The sequence below is a fragment of the Citrus clementina genome, unplaced genomic scaffold (genome assembly GCF_000493195.1).
Source record: "Citrus clementina cultivar Clemenules unplaced genomic scaffold, Citrus_clementina_v1.0 scaffold_6, whole genome shotgun sequence".
Lineage (NCBI taxonomy): Eukaryota > Viridiplantae > Streptophyta > Magnoliopsida > Sapindales > Rutaceae > Citrus > Citrus x clementina.
This window is the reverse complement of record NW_006262139.1, coordinates 20,847,444-20,868,310: the sequence shown is the minus strand read 5'-3', so window position 1 is coordinate 20,868,310 and position 20,867 is coordinate 20,847,444. Positions and strand designations below refer to the sequence as shown.

General features: G+C 35.6%; 2 protein-coding genes and 1 long non-coding RNA gene across 4 annotated transcripts; all 3 read right to left on the bottom strand.

Annotated features, from left to right (window-relative positions):
* Window positions 1–359: 359 nt before the first annotated feature.
* On the bottom strand, window positions 360–2,466 carry LOC18039662. Its single transcript, XR_002904925.1, has 3 exons — window positions 2,224–2,466; window positions 1,591–1,856; window positions 360–877 (listed from the first exon to the last, which is right to left on the bottom strand). It is a non-coding gene; the product is annotated as an uncharacterized LOC18039662 (long non-coding RNA).
* A 218-nt stretch (window positions 2,467–2,684) lies between these two features.
* LOC18040112 (BTB/POZ domain-containing protein FBL11) lies at window positions 2,685–14,577 on the bottom strand. Of its 2 annotated transcripts, XM_024182249.1 has the most exons (19): window positions 14,174–14,577; window positions 14,031–14,081; window positions 13,664–13,784; window positions 13,336–13,477; window positions 13,144–13,193; window positions 12,943–13,031; window positions 12,755–12,857; window positions 11,789–11,825; window positions 11,530–11,681; window positions 10,320–10,854; window positions 9,291–9,566; window positions 8,060–8,205; window positions 6,871–7,215; window positions 5,588–5,831; window positions 5,253–5,308; window positions 4,811–4,891; window positions 3,678–3,722; window positions 3,489–3,557; window positions 2,685–3,045 (listed from the first exon to the last, which is right to left on the bottom strand). In XM_024182249.1, the coding sequence occupies exons 1-19, from the start codon at window positions 14,353–14,355 to the stop codon at window positions 2,869–2,871; spliced, it is 2,901 nt and encodes a 966-aa protein (XP_024038017.1). In that variant the 5' UTR covers window positions 14,356–14,577; the 3' UTR covers window positions 2,685–2,868. The 2 variants fall into 2 exon arrangements, with proteins under 2 accessions (XP_024038017.1, XP_024038016.1); XM_024182248.1 differs by lacking the exons at window positions 13,664–13,784; window positions 14,031–14,081; window positions 14,174–14,577 and having other exon boundaries at window positions 12,943–12,987; window positions 13,336–13,428.
* A 156-nt stretch (window positions 14,578–14,733) lies between these two features.
* LOC18039034 (serine/threonine-protein kinase KIPK2) lies at window positions 14,734–19,442 on the bottom strand. Its single transcript, XM_006430199.2, has 3 exons — window positions 19,315–19,442; window positions 16,317–18,683; window positions 14,734–15,802 (listed from the first exon to the last, which is right to left on the bottom strand). The coding sequence occupies exons 2-3, from the start codon at window positions 18,455–18,457 to the stop codon at window positions 14,965–14,967; spliced, it is 2,979 nt and encodes a 992-aa protein (XP_006430262.1). The 5' UTR covers window positions 18,458–18,683; window positions 19,315–19,442; the 3' UTR covers window positions 14,734–14,964.
* Between the last annotated feature and the right edge of the window lie 1,425 nt (window positions 19,443–20,867).

Genomic DNA, 20,867 nt, shown 5'->3' with positions numbered 1-20,867 from the left:
TCAATTCAATTATGAGTTTTCAAACAAATTATTGTTCTATTCAGAGTATTCGTATTACGGTTGAATATCACCGTCAGATTATTGATGGTAGCTATATTTCTTCTATCGAACTATAAATAATGATATTTTCGGAAGAATTGACGTAGATTCAACCTGTTTCAAGGCCAGATTTCCATCATGCGCCATCATTTTCTTTTGTCAAGCATTCAAAGTTTGAAGAACACTTCTAAGATATACATACCAAATGATGAGAGGGGACTTCCAAGTCTTAAAAATGAAAAATTCACAATTGTAATTTAAGGTTTATACAAATTATTTTCAATTCTCTTAGCTGTAATTTGCAAATGAACTAGAAAATAGTAAAAAGCCTTTTCAACTAAAAGAACTTTCCATGATCAAAAGATAGTAGCAATCTCTCTCTCTTTTTTTTCCCCCCAGTTGCTACCGGGTCTCAAACTCTTATCAAAAACTATTTTGAACCAAGCGAAGAGAACCTTAAATGAAGAAAAATGGCCCTTTTTTTTTTTGGCTCCCAGTTTCCTTCTAATGTACAGACTGGTATCTAGGCAGAAGTGAAAACCTTATAATTACACTACAACATGACTATAACTAACCCCATAACTATTCCACAAGATATCCAATTCGCTCCTTATGATGTTACTGTATCACCCATAATTTTCAGATTGCATTTCATGTTTAAGAAAGTTACAGAACAGCTGATAAATCTCCACTTGCACAGCCTCTACAACTGCAATGGACGCACTCTTATAAACTTCTCCTGCCTCAGGTTCTTAGGCACTCGGCACGCTCATGTCATTTGGAAGTTGTGATCATGAGGCTGCATGCATCTTAAGCAACATAAACGTTCATAACCCGGCTGCAATTCAGATCAGAAAAAGTGTGTTTACAATTAAAACAATATTTCAGGGAACTTCTTCAACAAACAAAGGAACTTAAGCTTCAAATTCCATCAACATTTCTTGAAGATTCCTCCAGACAACCATAATAATGTCAAAATGGAAATAATCTCATAATATTGTTTAAGCTTAGTTTTTGGGATGCTAAGCCAAATGTCTTATTTATTTACGGAGAGAGAGAGAGAGAGAGAGAACGTAATAAACCTCCACAAGATCTATGTCATTATGATTAAGCTGAGGAGAGCTCTAGTTTGGATTTGAAGGATAAAATCCTAATCAATCTCCATACCATCATGCTGTCACTATCCTGAGCATCATACGATCTATGTCAAACATCACTGCCACTGCCTCCAATACTCTATTCATTTTGCAGGAAGCCACTTTCTCTTTTTTTTCTCCAAATTTGGCTCACAATCCAAATCAGAACACTCCTCAGTATAATTGAATTTGCATAGATCTCATGGAGATTGGCTAGGTTCTTTTATAGTTTTCTTAACGAAAGAAAATTAGACATTTATACACACACTGAGTTGCAAATTAGAGTCTGTCACCAAGCAAGATTGTTATATGGCTTACAAATTACATGACCTATTACGCTGGTCCCATGCTTGAAGAAATGCTCAAAACACAATTCCACAAGCGTATAAATTCATATAGAGATTACAGGACATACCTTTTATAGCCTTGATCCAAACAGAACTCATATAGCTCCATAGTACGGGTCAAAAACATAGCAGCTCTTCTGATGTGCTATTTTAAAAATAGGCCACAATACCTCACATATTGCCACATTGTAAAGAGATTCAGCAAAATTTGCTTAATGTGAAGACAAACCACCTTCTCTCATCTTTGCCTGCAATTCACGAAGTGTAGGTTCGATCAATTCCCAGCCCTCCGGATTTTGGACACGGTTTGTCTTTACCTTCGGCATTCTTATACCTGCTCTCAAAGCCACAATGTTAAAAAAACTATTGATATAAATCCCACGCTTTTCTCCAAGAAAATCCTTATTGCCTTCCAATAAATTTTGGATAAAATAAAGCAAACATTTATTGAATAACAATAATTTTTTTTTAAGGTAAGACTTCTGAGAACAACATATTAAGGCTTCAATTGATTCAGAAATACATATAATATATCAAAGTAAATTTAAAACCTCACTCAAATTAAATTCTATCGAAACAAAAAAAAAAAAACACTATATGCTGAAGAGACGCAGAGAGTACGTAAAATTCTGAGAACAAGAAATTTGATAGTCAAAATAAACGAACATATAAAATTATACATAGCTGAAAGTTGAACATACCTCTAAATAATTTATTACGAAAAGTGAATTCGTCTAGATTCAAATTGAGAAGCAAAGAGTCTACTGGACAGCTGCAACGATCAAGGATTGGACTATTGGAGTGTTACCCCAGCCGAGATTTGTGACGCACCCGAGCGGAGATTTGTGACGCAACTCCCGCTTCCTTTGGCTGCAAAACTTGCGGAGGGATAAACTTTTGGCAAATATGCTTCCAGATATTAGAGAATTACCCTGATATTACGCCCTTTTATTTCTAAAAATAATTGTAATTTATTTCTTTAACTACAAACTGATATGGTCGAAACTGTACTTTTAGATGTGATAATGTTTGGATATAATGTTTGGATATATAGCGTCACTCTACAGTCTATTTTATATTTAATGCAGTTGGGACGGTCTTGCGACTACATTTAATTTTGACATGTTTAAACAAAGGCATATGGAACCTTCTTGAGTCTGAAAAAAATTCGAATTTTGTGGAAAAGGCGTCAACATTCAAAACTCTCATGGCTAGAACTCAAAGGAACTGTTCCACCAAATTATCTCACAAAATTCGTGAAGTACTGATCTGAGTGTAGATTTATCAGATTGAAACTACATGTGCACAAAATTATTTTATTAAGTCTCTATTACACCCGTAAAACGTTACAGTCTCTCTTTCACTACTGTTCTAATGAGATTTTTGCTGTTCCAAACAAGAACCAATGACTCCTTGTGCACTGATGATTGTCTACGAGCCTCTGACAAATTGTGGCATAAATTGCGGTTCTTTGACTTGCATTTTGTTATCTTCACTGTGCTTAAGGAGTACCTGTCAGCATACTGAAATGAATTTCTCGAGTCAGAATATGATCTCAAATGCATTGTCAAGAAAAGAAGGACGTACATGCAGTGATAACAAAACTGGAGACAATGCAGAACTATTTTCAATATATATGCATTCAAAGTGGACGTTATTGCCTCAAAATTCCTCCAAGGGATCAATATTAATTTCAGACGGTGAATGATCTCTTAGAAGGTCATGTATACATGCGTGGACCCTTATCATACAATGAGTTTTATCATACAATGGACCCTAGTCATACAATGAGTCTGGGCAGTTATTCATATTTCATGCGTTGTTTAAACTTACACGAATAGAGTAAGATGATGGGCAGAAACTAATACTGTACAATAAAGGTTGCATAATGTCGAAACTTCTGTCACAGACCCTGATAATAGTTGGGAATTTTTTTTTAAAAAAAAATAGCCCTCCTGTAACTTACATCTGGAATTTCGAAATCGCCACCACTGGCATCACACAAATCTAATGATACTAGCCGCAGCATTGGCATCTGGTCATAGTAGAAGTCACATGAGTTATATAGGTTGTTATAAACTTGATTTCACCCAAAGAGAAAGAGAGTGGGAATAACTAAGTGACCAATTAAACTTTAGTAGGTATAAGAGATTACCTTTGAAGCAGCATCCAGAATAAAGTTTCTGGGTATTCCCGGGCCCTGCATGTTCACGTCAGCTATTGATGTCAACACTTCTGAAAAAGATAATAAAATCCCAAAATAAAATAGCATCAAATATTCAACTTTAGTCTTTCCCTCAAAAGACAGACGGGCAATGATTAAGATTATAAGACAACACTAACCACAAGGAAATAGGGACTTAATTTATTAGAATTTAGAATCTAGCTCTCTGGACAGCCTCAAATTTTTAAACAAGTCATAATTAAACCATTTTTTGGAAATTGGGTTTTGCGCTAATACTTTGTTTAGAACAAACTAAAAATTATAACATAATTTAGAATACTAAATATTAGAAACTGGAAATTATTTTGAAATAGATTCAAAAAGGAGGAGCTTATTATCTCCTAGGAATTTAAAAATTTTAGTCGAGCTATCCCCAAGTACCTCCAGTCCAAACTTTTCTCTAGGCATTCTAATAAAGTTAGCTTATTATCGCCTTACAAATTAATCTTGATTTTTCTTTAATGTAATGGTCTAAAGATGGTGTAAATTTATAAAAAACCTGTGGCACTTAAATCTGCCCCAATTACTAGTTTATTCTTACAAAAGATAGCACATCCCCAATTTCCAACAAAATTCATCATCTTCATAAGTATTGTAAACAATATGATCAGTAATGACTCAGAATCTTCTTTAAGGACTGTCTAGAAGCAGCCTCATGAGTCCCTAAATTAAGGTATAATGCCTGTCACAGGACAATAAGTTTAGTGGCAATTATAGTTAATACTAGTTTTCCTTGAAGCAGTCACAAAAAAGATTAAAGTTGAGCTGTGATGTTTCCAAACCAGAAACATTAAATAAAATATAGAAAAAAATCCATGGTGTCAATAGGATTCACATACTTATATCCTGTCCGGCCTAGTTAGAGGCAAACAGCAAGAAAGTCAAATGAAGTACTCCTTGAAAATGGCCAATAAACACACCAGGAAAGTCCTGATTGTCAGATGTTCAACTTGTCTGTGCACGAACTTTTAAGCAGTAGCGCTATGATAATTATGGCCCATTCATCTAACATCAATTTAAATGCATGCAAAGTTCAAAAGAAAAGGTAGCTATAGAAGGCTCACATTATGACGTAGTAAAAGATCTTCAAGAGCTATGCAGTTGAAAAGAGAAGTAACCCCATATGCAGTAATATCTCCGCACTCCTGAAGAACAAAATGATCACATATGAAGAGAATTATTGGACAACTGGCCAAAGCACGCAAAGCCATAATGCAAGGTTCTTCGCAGCTCAGACATACAGACCAGTTTGTTCCTCTATATTATTAGTTCATTAATTTTGAAGCCACACAACATTTATATCACAAGTCACTCGACTAATAAATTATTAATAATCGCATTCACTTTCAATTTTACATCTCCCTCTGCTGTTTCAAGCAAATGCCTATTATATTAACCGTGTAGTATTTCAAAAACCTAAAGAAGTCATGATTAGAATAAATGCTATCAAGAAAATAGAAGAACAAAAGGTTGGCCCTAGTCTAAGAGAGCTGATAGCAGACAAACCTCTAGATGTAATGAAATCAAGCCTGGCCATCCCTGTGAGATAATCAGCTGAGAATCTGTAGAAAAGATAAAACCACAAGGATGAAAAAAAATAGCAGTTATTAATTTTGACAATCAGCAGTTCTTCAAATTGACTCACAGATTAAAATAATAAAGAAATCATCGCTGAAGCAGCAGCAGATGGAAATCATCAATAAAGGGTTACATTGGCAACACACTCTCCAAACTATATTGGGAATTCAGCTAACAGAACAGATAATAGAAGAGAGAATATACAAATACAAGCACTGAATAGGCAAGTTGCATGCTATGATTTACAAATGATAACTGCCTACCTGAACTGAGAAGAGTGCATCCTACCAATGAAAGCTCAACTAACTCCGAACAGTTCTGTGTCAGAATCACCAGATCATTATTGGTCATCCAAGGAGTTACCCTTTCAAGCTTCAGTTTCCTGAGATTTGGCAAAGGTAACTTAAAGCTGGATATGGATAAATCACCAAGACAGTGGCATATAGCCAAAACTTGCAATCTCCTCAAGGATTCCAGAATGTTTATAATGATAGAATCAGATATCACCTGTAAAGAAACAGAAGTCACCAGCCTCGAGCAAAAGCAATTTTTATAAGCAATAACAACATTGCACAACTAATCTTGAAAAGCAATAAGCAAAGAATGTTGCTTTGCCACCTGTTTGTGATCATCAAATAAGTAAGTTCCCCTCTAAAGAGTCAGAAGAATTGCAATAATTGTCTTAAAACAACAAAATTATCAAGAAATGACATTAAAACCTAATACTGATCTCAATCATTTGAGAGATTAAATAACAAATATTTCCCAGGAGAATCAGACAGTTTTATTATTATTCTAGCATCAGAAGGTACTAGCAAGAGTTATAATATAACAAGCCTCAAGAAGGAAATATCTCTGCTTGTTACATTCTTTCAATCAAGTGAGAATCATCAACTTATCTTAAAATAGTGAGTCAGAGGCAGCACGAAACAAGAACCTGCTTCACACCCAACCCTCGAAACTGTTTCATGATGAGTGGCAGTGTAGATTTAAGTTTTAGGTTATATATACACTCGCAAAAATTAGCACACTCACAGTGTAAGCAGCTCATTAGCTCCAGAACACGGTAGCACATCATATTCCAATCATGATTGGAAACCAAGTTCAGTTTAACATTTGACTTGGTCAAAACATAACTTTCAGACCCAGAACCATGCCTAAGCCAAAAACTCGTAAACTACTTTTATGTCAGACCCTCAAAAGGCATACTTCCAAGATCATGTAAGCCAACAAAATTATCACAATGCCACTGACAGAAACCTTAGAAAATAATTAAAGTTGAAATAGAAATTTCATCTCCTTAAGCAACGTCCAGTCAAAATCTGGCCAAATGACTAGCAGCTGAACCAGCTTATTTTTTGCATCAAAATTGAATGTCATAAAATGCTTCAGGGTGAGCATAATAATTGCATACTTCAATCATTAAGAAGTTATCTGAAAGGGAAGCATGGCATAGATTTCAACTTTCATGATAGTCAATCACAAACATAAGCCATAAAGCATAAAACCACTAACATAGTATCTCAACTTTTTCAGCAAATAATACCTGAAAATAAAGAACAACTAACTCTAGCATAGGACAAGTTGTGGGCAGCAGTCTTAGTGCATCTTCACCCAAGGATCCACCCAAACCCACAGTTATTGAGTGTAGTAATTTAATTGCAGGCTTCAGAACTTCCAGCGAGAGGAAAGAGAATCCCCATCCCAGTACAATTTCTTCTAATTTGTGTGTCCTGCCTAACTCAGCAAATAGATCTGCACACGGATAGGAAGAAAATTCTATCCCTCTGCCATTACTTTCCTGTTGAAACAAATTTTTACATCCTCTTGCATTTAAATACTTCAATCCAGAATTTCCGTGGACCATATAAGCTAAAGCAGCTCCAGATATCTGCAATTTTACAATCAAAGTTTATCAGTTTGTTACGTAAAATTTCACCATTTCAAGTTTATAGCATTTATATTTGTTCCAACAACAAAAATTATCCAATTTATGCCTTCTTTCATTTGGTTCTGCACCAACTAACTGTCTCTTGGAATGCTCCCACCAATGCCATGCGTTCATGAACTACTTAAAAAGAAGAGTAACAAATATAGAGATCACACTTTTTGGATAAATAAATACAGTTAGTTCAAATATAATTGCAAAAAAGAAAAATTTAGATAATTCAGTGGAACTACAAGGAAATTGACATTCTAACTCTTAAGCTATGAATCCTATGAAGAAATATGATTCAAATTGGATACTTCTTCTCAAAGGTAAGTGTACGTAAGTGTATTTACTGTCAAAAGAATATCATGATAGTTAGAATACAGAATTTAAGTAGATTTTTTCTATTTGAAAGGAACTTTTGACCAACTGGTCTTGCATTTGAGTAGCCACATTGTTGATTAATTAAACGACGATGATGTGTTTGTTGTCAGGTTGTGGTGGTCGAGTTTTCTTCATGTTCACCTGAGTGTTAAAAACATAAATTTTATTGTTGGTCCTTACCTAATAGCTTAAACTTTTAGGTCAAGTGTTGACTTAACAAAGGGAAAGATGATAGGAAAATATATTTTCCAAACCCTTAACAATTAAAAATATTTTTGATACCTTTTTAAATGTTTCTTAAATTTTCAGATTCAAGCTAGTTGATACCTGAATATTAATGATCAAACAATTTTCCCGTATTTGATATACGCAAAAGTAAATGGTAGCTTCATTAAAGGCAACAGTCCATATAATAACTAACCATTGTATCTGAAACGTCAAGCATCTCCAAGGAAGAACCTGAGAAATTATAAAGAGCTTTGTCTGCTAGTTGAGTGCCGCTCAAGCAAAGACTCTTCAGCTTTCTTGCTTGACACATGAGCTCTAGAAGATACATCCCATCAACACCTGCAAAAATGTTATTGATCATACATATAAAGATCTGAGTACATCTTGTCAAAAATCTTCAAACAATTTTTAAAACTGTTATAGCAGGAGAGAGCAGAAAAAAACCAACTCAATCATGAAACAAGTGGGGTTGATTACACAAACTAGGTAACAACTTTATACCGGCTAAGTGTCTAAATCCTGTTATATCATTATCAATCACATCTTTCATGCCGCAGCCTCCACAAGGGAAGGAAGATGCCCAGAAAACATGAGTCAAGGCTACAATGAGGGACATGATAACCCATCTTATATATGGCAGCCGTACTAAATTGCATTAAAAGTTCATTACGATATTTTTGTGAGGTTCAGAACATACTTTTAGAGGGTATATTGCCAAACCACAAGCAAATTTGGAATATGGAATCACGGTGTTCAAATCTGGGGGAATTAAATTCCTCCTAAAGCCAGTCAAGGTACATGAGAAGACTTAATGGTTTTGGCTTATCCTTTGATGGTGTACAGGAGGCTTTTCTTGTCTGTCAAAACTGTAAAATCAGTGATGATACCAAACATTGCCGAACGCAAAGAAGGCTACACACAAGACATAACAACCTAAGTATTCTCTAGAAGAAGTTAATAGCCACGTGAAGATATCAAAAATAAACATAATCCATTAGAAACCATCTCACATCAAAGTCATCGGCAGGGTGCAAAAAGAAGGAACTGGATTGTAAGTAAATTTATGAGAAACAACATGAAAAGATCTGTATGTCACACAAAATGACATGCCAAATATAACCAAAGATAGAGAGAGGATGCAAGTTCCTAACACCAAGTAGCCAACATAAAGCTCTCCTAAATTGACTCAGGTTTATTTTTTAAAAAGAAGAAATCTAAAGGCTTGCCAATTGCCACCTCTGGATTGTTACTGCTTTTGAGGTTTCCAGTTATTTTAAAAACCATATTCATTCCCTTTGGCCATTAATATATCAGGTACCTTGACTACGGTTTTTGGAATGCAAAGAATCTCTGAAGACAATTTAAAGTTCCATCTCAGTAGATTTGTCTGAACAGAAAAAGTGGAAACAAGAAATAATACTTACCATTGCAGCAAGCCATATGCAGCATCTGAAGATTGGACGCCAATGTGTTGAAATTTCTCTTTCCACATAAAGCAGAAGAATTACAATAGGGGACCTCCGAGCACAGAGCTCGAATTGAATACACACCAAAAGAAGTATCACAAACTATGATAGACTGCAGTTTAACACATCTCCGTATGAGATTTGATATGCAGACATCAGTTACTGAAACGCACCCTTTAATGTTTATGTAACCTAAAGAAACACAGTATTTTGAGATAAACTCCAGATCGGCATCTGACAAAAAGAATTAGAAAAAAGTTAGTTTGTTGACCAATTAGGCGACAGACAACCCATGCTCATGGAGAACAGAGCAACAGCTAGTAACAAGAATCCAATAAGTAAATGTACACTAATTTGAAATTTCCCAGAAGAATATCAAAGATGGAACGATAAAGGGGCTTGTCACCATATCCTAATTAAAATAATATTGACCAAAATAACTCACATAGATGTATATTTAACTCCTCCGCAGCACTACAAGTTTACAATTCAGTGCACCACAGTTATTAACATTTCATGGGAGAACTTTCTAGATAGTATGCATTGAGGCCACCAATATAGCCTTAGTGTGGAATCAGCCAGAATAAAGAGATTTCCATTCTCCATTAAACTTTGAGTAATACCACACATACAAGCTAATAAATCAAACCCCTCCACGCAAATTGACATGTTGTAATACAATTGGATGGGCAACAGAAAAATGGCAATGTTTTGCCATGCCATCAGTTTTTATTTATTGCGTTAAATTTTTTCAGTTTACTAGTCCAATTCCACAACAGTATGTCAATTGTTTGAATGATTTTGTTAGATTTGTTTGGTTGTGCAGTATTATTCTTAAAACTTTATCATTGCAACATGTAAAAATATGTGTGCTACTGCCTCCATGACAAGAACAAGATAAAATATTCTCCGATGGGAAAAAAAAAAATATCATTTTGTCTAGTGTATGAAAAGTGATACAAGCAAAAACACATAGTAACAGCTCACCACACATGTCACTGCGGCCCTCTAAGGTGAGTTTTGTGATTTTTGATGGCGATGGCCCTGAATGATAAACTGATGTAGCATACAAAGAACTATCACCAGCAATAGACTTATTCAATACTAGCGGCATTAGTGCAGAACTTGAGGATACAACTGATACTTTTGTTGGTATAACTGGACTTGGGTCAACAGTCAAGTCAACTTCACAGAGCATTGGGCACTTCTGCACCAATTTATGGAGATTGAGTGTCTTGAAGTCCAAATGATAAGCTGCTTTTATTGTTCTCAATGATGGAAATGACTTGGAGAAGCACTCAACGGCAGATTCCAGATGCAGGGCATGACATTTGCAAATGTTAACCTCCTGTACTGCTTCAAAGGACAAAATTGGCAGAAAACCTAATGGAATTCGACTTTGATCTTTGTCAAGACATTCAAATATCTTCCTTGATGTTGGGTCCAAACAATGCAACGAATCAAGCACAGATAGGAGCAGTATTGCTGATGTCATCTGAGGACAGCCAGAAAGATTCACCTTCTGCATAGGGAAAAAATAATTTAGATAATCATAAAACTATGCTAAAGGGATGGAATCTGAATAGTGTAACAAAAAATTAAGGCAGGTCAATTCTGCTATCTGTATCCATTCACAGACATTATTAAAGATGTTAGAAAACTAATTAACATGGCCTTTCATTTCTTCAAGAATTTGGTAAAGTTCTCTCTCCCCACCAACACCCACACCCCCCCCCCCCCCAAATATGAATACATACAAGGAAAAAGGGAAAACAAGACTCCCCATTCCAATTCGAGCACCATAAAATTGTGTTATGGAACATTAAGCAAAAGCATAAAAATAAAATTGAAAAGGCACCAAAAGTAATGGAAAGTTAACTTTGATAACTAAAGGTTATCCAATTAAAGTGTGATTTCATACAGTTAAATTAACCTAGAACATGTGAAAAAACCCTCAACGAGAGATGCAGGATTTAAGAATCCAACTTCCTTTACCCCCATCTCCTGGAAAACTGTTCCAATGGATAATTTTATGCATGCAGAACCAATTTTATATTGACAGGGAAGCATCACAAGATGCAACTTTTGTACTGCCTCCGCATTAATCAGCTATTAACCTGGTCATATCGACCCTCAACCTCACTAAAAAAGCAAAAATTATTGCATGGCTTCATGTCAACAGTAGCAAAATGAATACCTCTGAATATTCTGTCAACCGAATCCTGAGATGTTTCAGCTCAACATCCTCCAAGACTTTTATTAAGCATGCGGGGTGAACTTTCACCAGCCTTAAAATTGAATTAACACTCTCGTCAGAAAGCTTAGAGAAATATGATGACCTTCTTTTCCCTAAACAGAAGAAAATTCAAGTAGCATAATCAAAAGATTAGATGAAAAACTAAATGAAAGAACAGTCTTAAGGCACTGCAAGAGAAAAAATCCAGAATGTCACATACCTGCAGCAAACCACAGCGGCAGAATGCTTATTCGAATCTGTTCAACACAGAAACAATGAATAAGTTCATTGAAGAAATCATAATCAACTGAAAGATTCAATAAATTTCTCAAATAGAAAGACTCGCATATGGTCTTATTTAATTTTTTTCTTAACCTAAAAACTTTAATTAATCAGCAAAATTAATTTCTTTTCCACTAGAAGATAATGTGCAATAGCTAGAGCCAATTATATGTTTTCTTACAGTTATAGTTTAGGTAACCCAACTTATAGGAAAATTTGAAATCAATTTTTCTGATTAAAAGAGACAGATGACGTGCTTTACTGTTTAACTTCATGAAGAATAATAGGGCTGTCACAAAATCTCATATCCGTCAATCACGTAAGAGCAAGATCAACTAAAATCTTAACACGTGTAAATTTCTAATCGCATAGCATGTTGCAGAGCATACCTGTTGCCCATTTACTGGTTCTAGCACATATTTTCCATCCTGTGATATCTAATCTTATGAACTAATAAGAGTTTTATAATTGCTTTAAAAGCAATTTTTCATAGATTTCGATAAATTAGTAGCCATATTGTATTAAGGACCTAGTTCAACACACTATGGATAGAGGATCAAGCGTGTTCAATGCCTTACAATATTCTTTTGAGAAAATCAAAATAAAGATTGGTTCAAGTAAAACGGCAGTTCAAGTCCTAATAAGAGAAAAGATAGCAACCACTTGGTCAATATCACTTGGTCAATATCTTTCTCCGCATTCTACAGTCCACCAATACATATGGCAACAGACTTCTAAGTACAACCAGTCTCAATTATATCCAAAAGAGCATATTTTTACCAATACAACGTCATAATTATTTCCCCATCCAATACCCCCTCTACACCACAAAAGTAAAGACCACCTGCCCTATAGAATATCAAATTTAGATCCTCAACCTGAGCAATAAAACATCAATACATACCTCTTTTAAAATTGTCAAATCATCCTCAACTCTGTTTGAGGATTCCAATTGTGCTATGTTAGCATCAATCCATATTAAAAGTGCATCAGAAAGATGCATCTCACTGTAAAAGAAAACTAGAACATCAGTATTCCAGAAAAAGATGATGTAAACAATTAATCCAGTTTTTCAAGGGATAGTTGACAGACCTGTCCACCGTCAAAGAGGGATGCTTTACGCACTCTAACAGCAAGCTGTAGGGAATATTTACAAAACTTTTATGAGACATGGCCCACATCTGCCAAGAAAAAGCCACTGTCCATCAGCTTCCGTTGATGACAAATGAAAGCCGGAAAAGCTGGATTCTACATGGTAGCTGCTCAAAAACTATATGAAAGCCGAGTACTCACAAAATTTCGTGCAAGATATCTTGCACAGAATTGTGGAACAAAATCGTTTGCTGCAACATATAGCAAATTTCTCCATTAGAACAAGTACTGAAACATGAACATCAAACATTATAGTACGGGTATTGAATAGCATAATTATTCTTCTTATTTTTAATCAATTATAACAATATTTAAAAATCAGCTACTTCTTACCATGCTCTAAACCAAAGTTCCATATGTGAATCAAATCTTCCAAATGTATTTGGTGGAGCTCATTATCTTTGGAAAAACAAACATCAGAAAACCAAGTTCTACACTCCAAGATGAGCCTCTCCACCCCAAAATAAAGTGCACCCTAAAATAGCAACAAAGACTTTAAAATTCTGTAAATCAAAAAGTTTATCTAATTGGAGATTTGTTTAATTGATCTCATTCTTCACTATAGCAGTGACATAAGAAATTTTGCATTTGCAGGGATAGTAATAATACATATATATATATAATGGAAGTTTATGTAAAAATAGACTATGCGATTCCATACCTCGAATAAAGCGAGAAAATTATCAGGGGTAACATCCAGCGGACAGCCATATATACACTTTAAAATATCAATAAATGTTTCCAGGTTCCATTGGATAGAAATATAATCCGAGCTTGACTCACTGCAGGCCGCAAAAGTAAAGCCCAACCTTCAGACTAGTCGCATGAAAGCATTCAAACAGATATCTATGTACAAAGATGTTCATTACTTAAACCTATACAGCTCACAACTTAGTTTTACGTTTCATTATTTTTTTTCTTTTTCGTTCCATCAAAATCAAAACCTGTTATATAACAATTAGCAGAAACCTAGTACTAAAGTTTATAAGCTTTAATAATTTCCTAACTAAAATATAACCAAATTTTACCTAAAGCTTCCACCGAGAAGGCCTTGGAAATACGAAGACTGTTCAATGAGCCTGTAATTAATATCTAAATAAAAGTTTATTACGAAAATGAAAACCAAAGGAAAAAGCAATAATAGCAGTTTAATTTCGGAATGTTGACTGGCCTATCACGAGAAGCATGCACTTTCACTGTTTGGAGATGGAGAATAGTATCCAAATCCCAGCTTCGAATATCATTTGTTGAAATGAGAATTTTTCCATCTTCAGCAATATCTGCTTCGATCGGTATCGGATTAAGGTTTGTGCAAGTGAGAACGACGAAGGTATCGTCCGAGGTTGAGGCCATTAGCTAGAAACATATACTGGAGAAGGCTTCGAATTGGAGATGGAGTGTGTTTGGTTGATGAGAAATTGAAGGATATGAAAGGAGAAAATAGAGCCTAGTTTTTGAAACTTAACTTTAGCTAGTAGCTAGCGTCTTCTGATATTTTTCTTCGCTTTTTATTTTTAGAAAGCGCGCCGATTTCTACCGTTCTTGGCTGCTTTTGAGTTGGTAGATGAATAAAAACGTAAATTCCAATTGTTACTTTAAAGCTACTCACACTATATATGAAATTTTTTTTAAGTTCAATAATTCTGACAACTATAAAATTGATTTAACTAGTTTTCTTTCTGTTGTTTTTAGAAGTGACGGTAGTGGTGAGAGATGAACAGTGTCCGAATGTCTAGCTTGAGCAATGATGGTTTCATCCGGATCTTCTGTGATCAGACGCAGCCACGGGAGAAGGAAAAATACAATGCCAAGGACTACAAAACAACAGAAAGAAAATGCAAAATCTGGTGAGAGCTCTACTGCAATACTCTTCTTGATCAGATAGATATACACTAGTACGAAAGCTACTACGGTTACAACAACAGCAAGGGAAAAACCCTGATTCCCTAAGTACAAGTTCTGCTAAAACAACTCAAACTCAAGCTGCTCTCCTGTAGCTTTACACTCCAAATACTTGCTCTTTTGAGGTACCATATCTTGAATTCCATAATCATAGAAGTCAGGTAGCTCCGGTGGAATTGCACAGCGAATAAGTGCCCAGTTTAAGCCCTCAAAGAATGGATGCTGCTTTATCTCTGCAGCACCTTTCTGGGATCCCAGTCGATTCTCAGGTTCCTTTATCAACAACCCTCTGATTAGATCCCTTGCCTGGAAACTAATAAGAGGGCTATCAGGGAATTTGAGGCTTTGCATTACCACATTGGCTAATGTTTCTTCATTCCCAGAACCTTTAAAGGGTGTTCTTCCGTATAGAAGCTCATAAAGAAAAATACCAAATGTCCACCAATCAACAGCAGCTCCATGGCCCTCTCCTTTGATGATCTCAGGAGCCAAGTATTCATGGGTCCCAACAAACGAATTGGATCGTGCATCTGTAGGTTCTGCCACAAGCTGTGGCAACGATCTTATCTGGGCCGCAGGGTCAGCTTTTGGTTTCCTTGTTTTTGCAGTAGCAGGTAAAAACCTAGGACTAAAGCACGGAACTTGACAGGTGGGTTCAATGCAAAATGGCTGAATGCAGTTAGATTCCGTGCATGGACCTGACACCCTTGCAGGATCCATATTGGATGAAGATTTCAGGAGAGTTGGACTCACAGAACATCTGAGTGACAGATCAAAATCTGTCAGCATGATGTGGCCATCTTCTCGAACGAGAATGTTTTCTGGTTTCAAATCCCGGTAGATAACTCCAAGCATGTGCAAGTACTCCAGAGCAAGGAGGACTTCAGCAACATAGAACCTGCACAAACAATTTATTGCTTGCTCAATGATGTGAATGAATAAGCAAAACAAGAAGACAAGTTATCAGAAATAAAAATTACAACAGCACATCCAACTTCAATTTCAGCATCACCACAAAGGAAGATACAAGTGCCCCTCAGGATCCATACAAAGGACATTCTTCTGAAATTTTAGCTGCGCATGTGAATTACAATGAGCCAATGGAGCCCTCACATTGCATGATAGTGGCGACTTAAGTTAACCATAAAATGCCGAACCATCTGATTGTTCTTAAGATTAAGATGCATGAATGGTCATAAGTGAGTAGAGACAATATTCCAGAACTACATAAACCTTTTATGTATAACACAGAATGAATAAAGTAAATCATGTTCTTTGTACTGAAGCACATTTTTCATCCAGTCTTTTTTTCCTTTTTTTTCCCTTGTTCTTTGTAGTTTATAATGTCTAGAGAGAAATCAAACGATAGAATGTCATATAATTCGAGTGGACCTTTAGTCAAAGAATTATACCTTGCTGCTGGTTCGGAAAAACACCTGCCAAGCTGCTTCTGCCTGAGGACGTGTAGATCTCCACCAGGACAATACTCCATAACTAAACATGATAAATTATCTGATGTGAATTGAGAATATAATGTAGGAAGAAAAGGATGATCTAGCATTCTCAGAATCTCTCTCTCTGTCTGGGCCCTCGGCATCTTTTTCCTTCTTGCCAAAAATTCATTGTCCATGACCTTTATAGCAAATAGGCAGTTTGTACCAATTAGCTCAGCAAGATATACAGTCCCTATATCTCCACAACCGAGCTTCTGTAGAAGATTGAAATGCCTCAACCCTATGGACCCATACTGCAATCTAACATGCCGAATAGCTTCCCACCTCACATCTGCTGACATGTGAGGCCTGTTGCCACAACTAGATCCACTTAAATTGCTGTCATCACTGTTGCTTGTACTGCTGCTATAGTCACCAAGGCTACTCTTTGAACTTTGGGAAAATTCCCCCTTACTTTTTGTTTTTCCAACAATAGGCTGGCTTCTGTCACTGTCATTTGGAATGAAGTCTGGCTCAATAATACCAGTATTAACACTTGTAGAGATAACTTCTGCACTAACACTGGTCAAATTGGAGACAGTTGAATCTTGATAGGGTAGATTACTGGCATTTTTTAAAGCACAATGGCATCTCTGGCAAATTAGCTGAGTTGAACTAGGCTCCAATTGACTTCTGACTTCACTGTAAAAATTAGAAGAGCAAGGAGAAGAAGCTGAATCCTGTTTTACTTTCTTCTTAACTGCACCTTTCTTCCTCAGGACCTGTTTAGCTACACGTGGGCTATTTCTTGATATCTTGGTTACCCTGCTGCCATTGCTCGAGCTTGAAGAAGGCACGGCATGCAACCTGCCTTTCCGTCCTGACTTTACAGTTGATGTTCTGTTTGCTAATTTGCTTGGGGCAGAGACATTTTTTTCTTGCTCTGGTAAGTCAACAGTATCAGAAGAAGAAGGATGGGCAGGTACATGCTTCTCCTTTTGTGCTATTTCCACTTTTACTGCATGAGTTCCTACATTGGTTGATGTAGAAATAATCTCATCTTGCATCCGCACGGTCTGAGGACCACTTTGTATTGGAACAGCCAACCGAGGAGAAGAATGAGCTCTCTGGTTGGTTCCAGTACTACTATCTGTGGTTGGAACTGTGAGTCGAGATGAAGATTGAGCACCTTTGTTGGTCCCTGTAGAATTCTGAATTGTTGAAGAAGCAAACCAAGGAGAAGAATGTGCACTTTGGTTCGTCACTGCAGCATTTTGAATAGTTGGAACAGAAAATTGAGGGGCATAATGAACACTTTGATTGGTCCCTGCAGCATTTTTCATTTTGGGAATAGCATATTGTGGAGAAGAGTGAGCACTTTTGCTGGTCCCACTAAAATTTTGCCTTTTTGGAACAGCAAATAGAGGAGAAGAATTAGCACTTTGACTGATTCCCATAGCATTTTGGAGAGTTGGAATGGTAAATTGAGGAGAGGAATTATCACTTTGGTTTATTAATTTCATCTTTGGCACTTGAAGAGACGGAGGCATCTTCTGTGAAGAAGTTAGCTGGCTTTCTTCAGGCACCAGAGATATTTCAACCATATTCCCCTTCCCTTCATCCATAAGAAGGCCAGATCCACTGGCAGGTTCAACTACCTTCGTATTGTACAAATTTTTAATCCTGCCAGCTTCTGACATCACAGAAGAACTGGTAGACTTTGATATTCGTTTCATAGCAGCCATTTCCGAAGCTTTTGTGATGCTAAGTTCCCTTAATGCTTGCTTCAGAGAGACTGGTTGAGAAGTCCCCAATCGCGGTGAATGGGGCACACTAATTGGCTTTTTTAAGTCACTTTTCCGCACTGGGCTCATACTTGTGCCAACCTCATGTGAAAGACCCCAACCTTTGGTTGAATTTTTAAGACTGATAGCCTCAAAAAGCTGATTAATATCATCTTCTAGAGATTCATTGTATGCCAATTTCAGTACATGAGGCTTCTGATCTTTGTCCATCACACTTGATCCCAAACTACGCCGGTAAGTTCTTCGAGAATTTTGAACTGAATTCACCTCTTCCCCTGCTTCCACAATTTCACAAGAACCAGGAAATGAACCCATTACTTTGGAAACTCACAGCCAACTTAATTCACTCAGACTCAGTACAAAAAGGAAGGTCGAAGATATCCTCATAAGTTTAAACTAATCCATTTCTCGGAAATTTCAGGTATCTGAATTTGCAACCCATGTCGTCTAGGCCCTCTCTGATTATGCAGATTCTAAATCCCCTTTTGTTCATTAGGTCTGTTCAAACAATCCCAAACAGAAATATCCATACCTAACATAACTGCAAAGTTTCAAAAGGGTTAGCCAAACCAAAGAAAATAACAAACAAAAGAAAAGTAAAAAACTGATTAGTTTATCCCTCCACAGATAGTTCCAAGCAATCCACTAACATTCTAAACCCTCTAAATAAAAACAAACTATTACATTCCAAGTTTGCAATTACTGCTATTACTAACCTCAATTCTACACTTGCACACATCTTACTCTTAAAAACATCGGTAGCACTTTAAAGTAACCTTACAATCTAACCAGAATCCAATTAAGCTGTGCTATCAAATCATTTTATAAAAAAATGCCAGATTTAAAAATATACAAAAAATAGCAAATTTTTGTTTTTTTTTTTTTTTGGGTGAAATGGTGCAACCTTTTTTACAAAAAATATCAAGCAAGCTTTTTTACAAAAACTAAAAAAATGAATCAATAATAAAATAGGATCACTAGCTCAATGAAATGCAAATTTAAAAAAATATATATATATATATATATATATATGAGAAATGCAGAAAATGATACCGAGAAAAGCAAGTTAAACTCTAAGAAAAGATCCGAAACAGGCAAACAGCAGCTAGGAAATGCATACATATAAACAGGCAACCAAAGAGTGAACTGAGATCGGAGAAAGAAGCGGTTACCTGAAACGATGTCGTTCACTTACGGGCGAATAGAGTGACTTAATCAGATTCGCGACTGAAAAACCCTAGAGGAACTTGAGAGAGAACGAAGAAGAAGAAGAAGATTAGAAGAAGTATGTGTATTATACATACATGTGTAATGTGTTTTCTTTTTTTTTTCACGTTTTGGCTCTGATTATTTTGAAGATTATGGGCCCCACCGTATATGTTTGTGGGTCCAGAGTCAGTGAGTGTAGACACCCGAGTACCCGACGTGTCGACTGCTTTAAAATCTAGAAACTAAAAAATTAAAAAACAGAGAGTGAGATTTTTGAGATAGAGATTGTGAGAGGATAATTAATAACCATAATACTACAAATACAAAAATTAATTTGTACAATTTTGTTTGAAATGTACGAATTTAAATTTCCCCGTTGTATAAATTGAGAGAAAATTATTTTTAATACTATATTTCCCCAAGCCCGTAATTTCCTTTCTTTTTTTTTTTGCTTTTATCGTTCTCGAGAATTAAAGTGATTAGCTTTATGAAGAAGTTTATGATATTATTAATCAAAGGTGATGATTATACAGCAGAAAAGGTGGGAAGCGAATTCCGATGATGAATAAAATGGAATTTAATGTTACAACTTGCAACCCCGAAAAGAAACGTGCCGGGCCGTTCCTTTTTTTCTTTTTCATCAATTAATTTTGACAAAATGCATTTACACTTCTCAAGTGAAAAAGAAAAAAATTCTCATGAAGAATCCAATATTTATGTTTCAGCATTAATTTCTTTTTTTTTTTAACATTATAATTGAATAATCTCATACAAAGAGTCCGCAAAAGCGCGGCACAAATTAATATTGAGAAAATTTCTCTTAAGTAATAGAGAAACCTCACACAAGTTCAAATATTGATACATAAATTCTAATCTTTGTGCCAAGACTCGAACCAACTTAATTTTTTCGATACTTACCTCAAGCAAATCTAAGCCAAAAATATAAACTCAAGGAAATAAATAAACTTTTAAAATCAAGTAATGGAAATATCTAACCAAAATTATTGGCAAACATTAAATTACTATCTCAATTTATTCAAGACTCAATTATTAACTTACTTGTTAATAATAAAAAAAAGTTAATTGTAAATTATTCTTTTCGTGAAATGATAATTTTTAAAATATTTTAAAAATTATTGTAAACCTCAACTTACCTCAAATTTTTATTAAGAAGATAAAAAAAAATCATCAACTCACCTATTTTTTTTCTTATCATCTAAATAAAAATAGGAGAAAGTGAAATTTATAATATTTTAAAATAATATTTTAAAAGTTGTCGAAGAAAATAATTCAAAATTGACCCTAATAAAATACCAACCGCATATTAAAAAGGGGGACCTGTCTATGGTACAGATTCTGTAACAAACATCTTCCGTCATCCCACCATCCGATTTTCTATTGTTTAGTTTCTCACTCCGCATCCAACCACATCCAACGGCTGATGCTGCAGTCTGTACCTTAAAGATTCTGTAAGCTAGTCGAGTCCTTAAAAGGGGTGTAAATTGGAAAATCAATA

Bases quoted from the DNA above. Each gene is read 5' to 3' on its own strand.
- LOC18040112 (XM_024182249.1), bottom strand. From the start codon at position 14,355: ATGGCCTCAACCTCGGACGATACCTTCGTCGTTCTCACTTGCACAAAC. The intron at 11,826-12,754 runs GTATGTATTGAT...TGTGTTGAACAG, and splicing joins ATTTGACAATTTTAAAAGAG to ATTCGAATAAGCATTCTGCC. The intron at 3,723-4,810 runs GTGAGCCTTCTA...GTGAACATGCAG, and splicing joins ATCTTTTACTACGTCATAAT to GGCCCGGGAATACCCAGAAA.
- LOC18039034 (XM_006430199.2), bottom strand. From the start codon at position 18,457: ATGGGTTCATTTCCTGGTTCTTGTGAAATTGTGGAAGCAGGGGAAGAG. The intron at 15,803-16,316 runs GTATAATTCTTT...TTGTTTGTGCAG, and splicing joins TTTTCCGAACCAGCAGCAAG to GTTCTATGTTGCTGAAGTCC.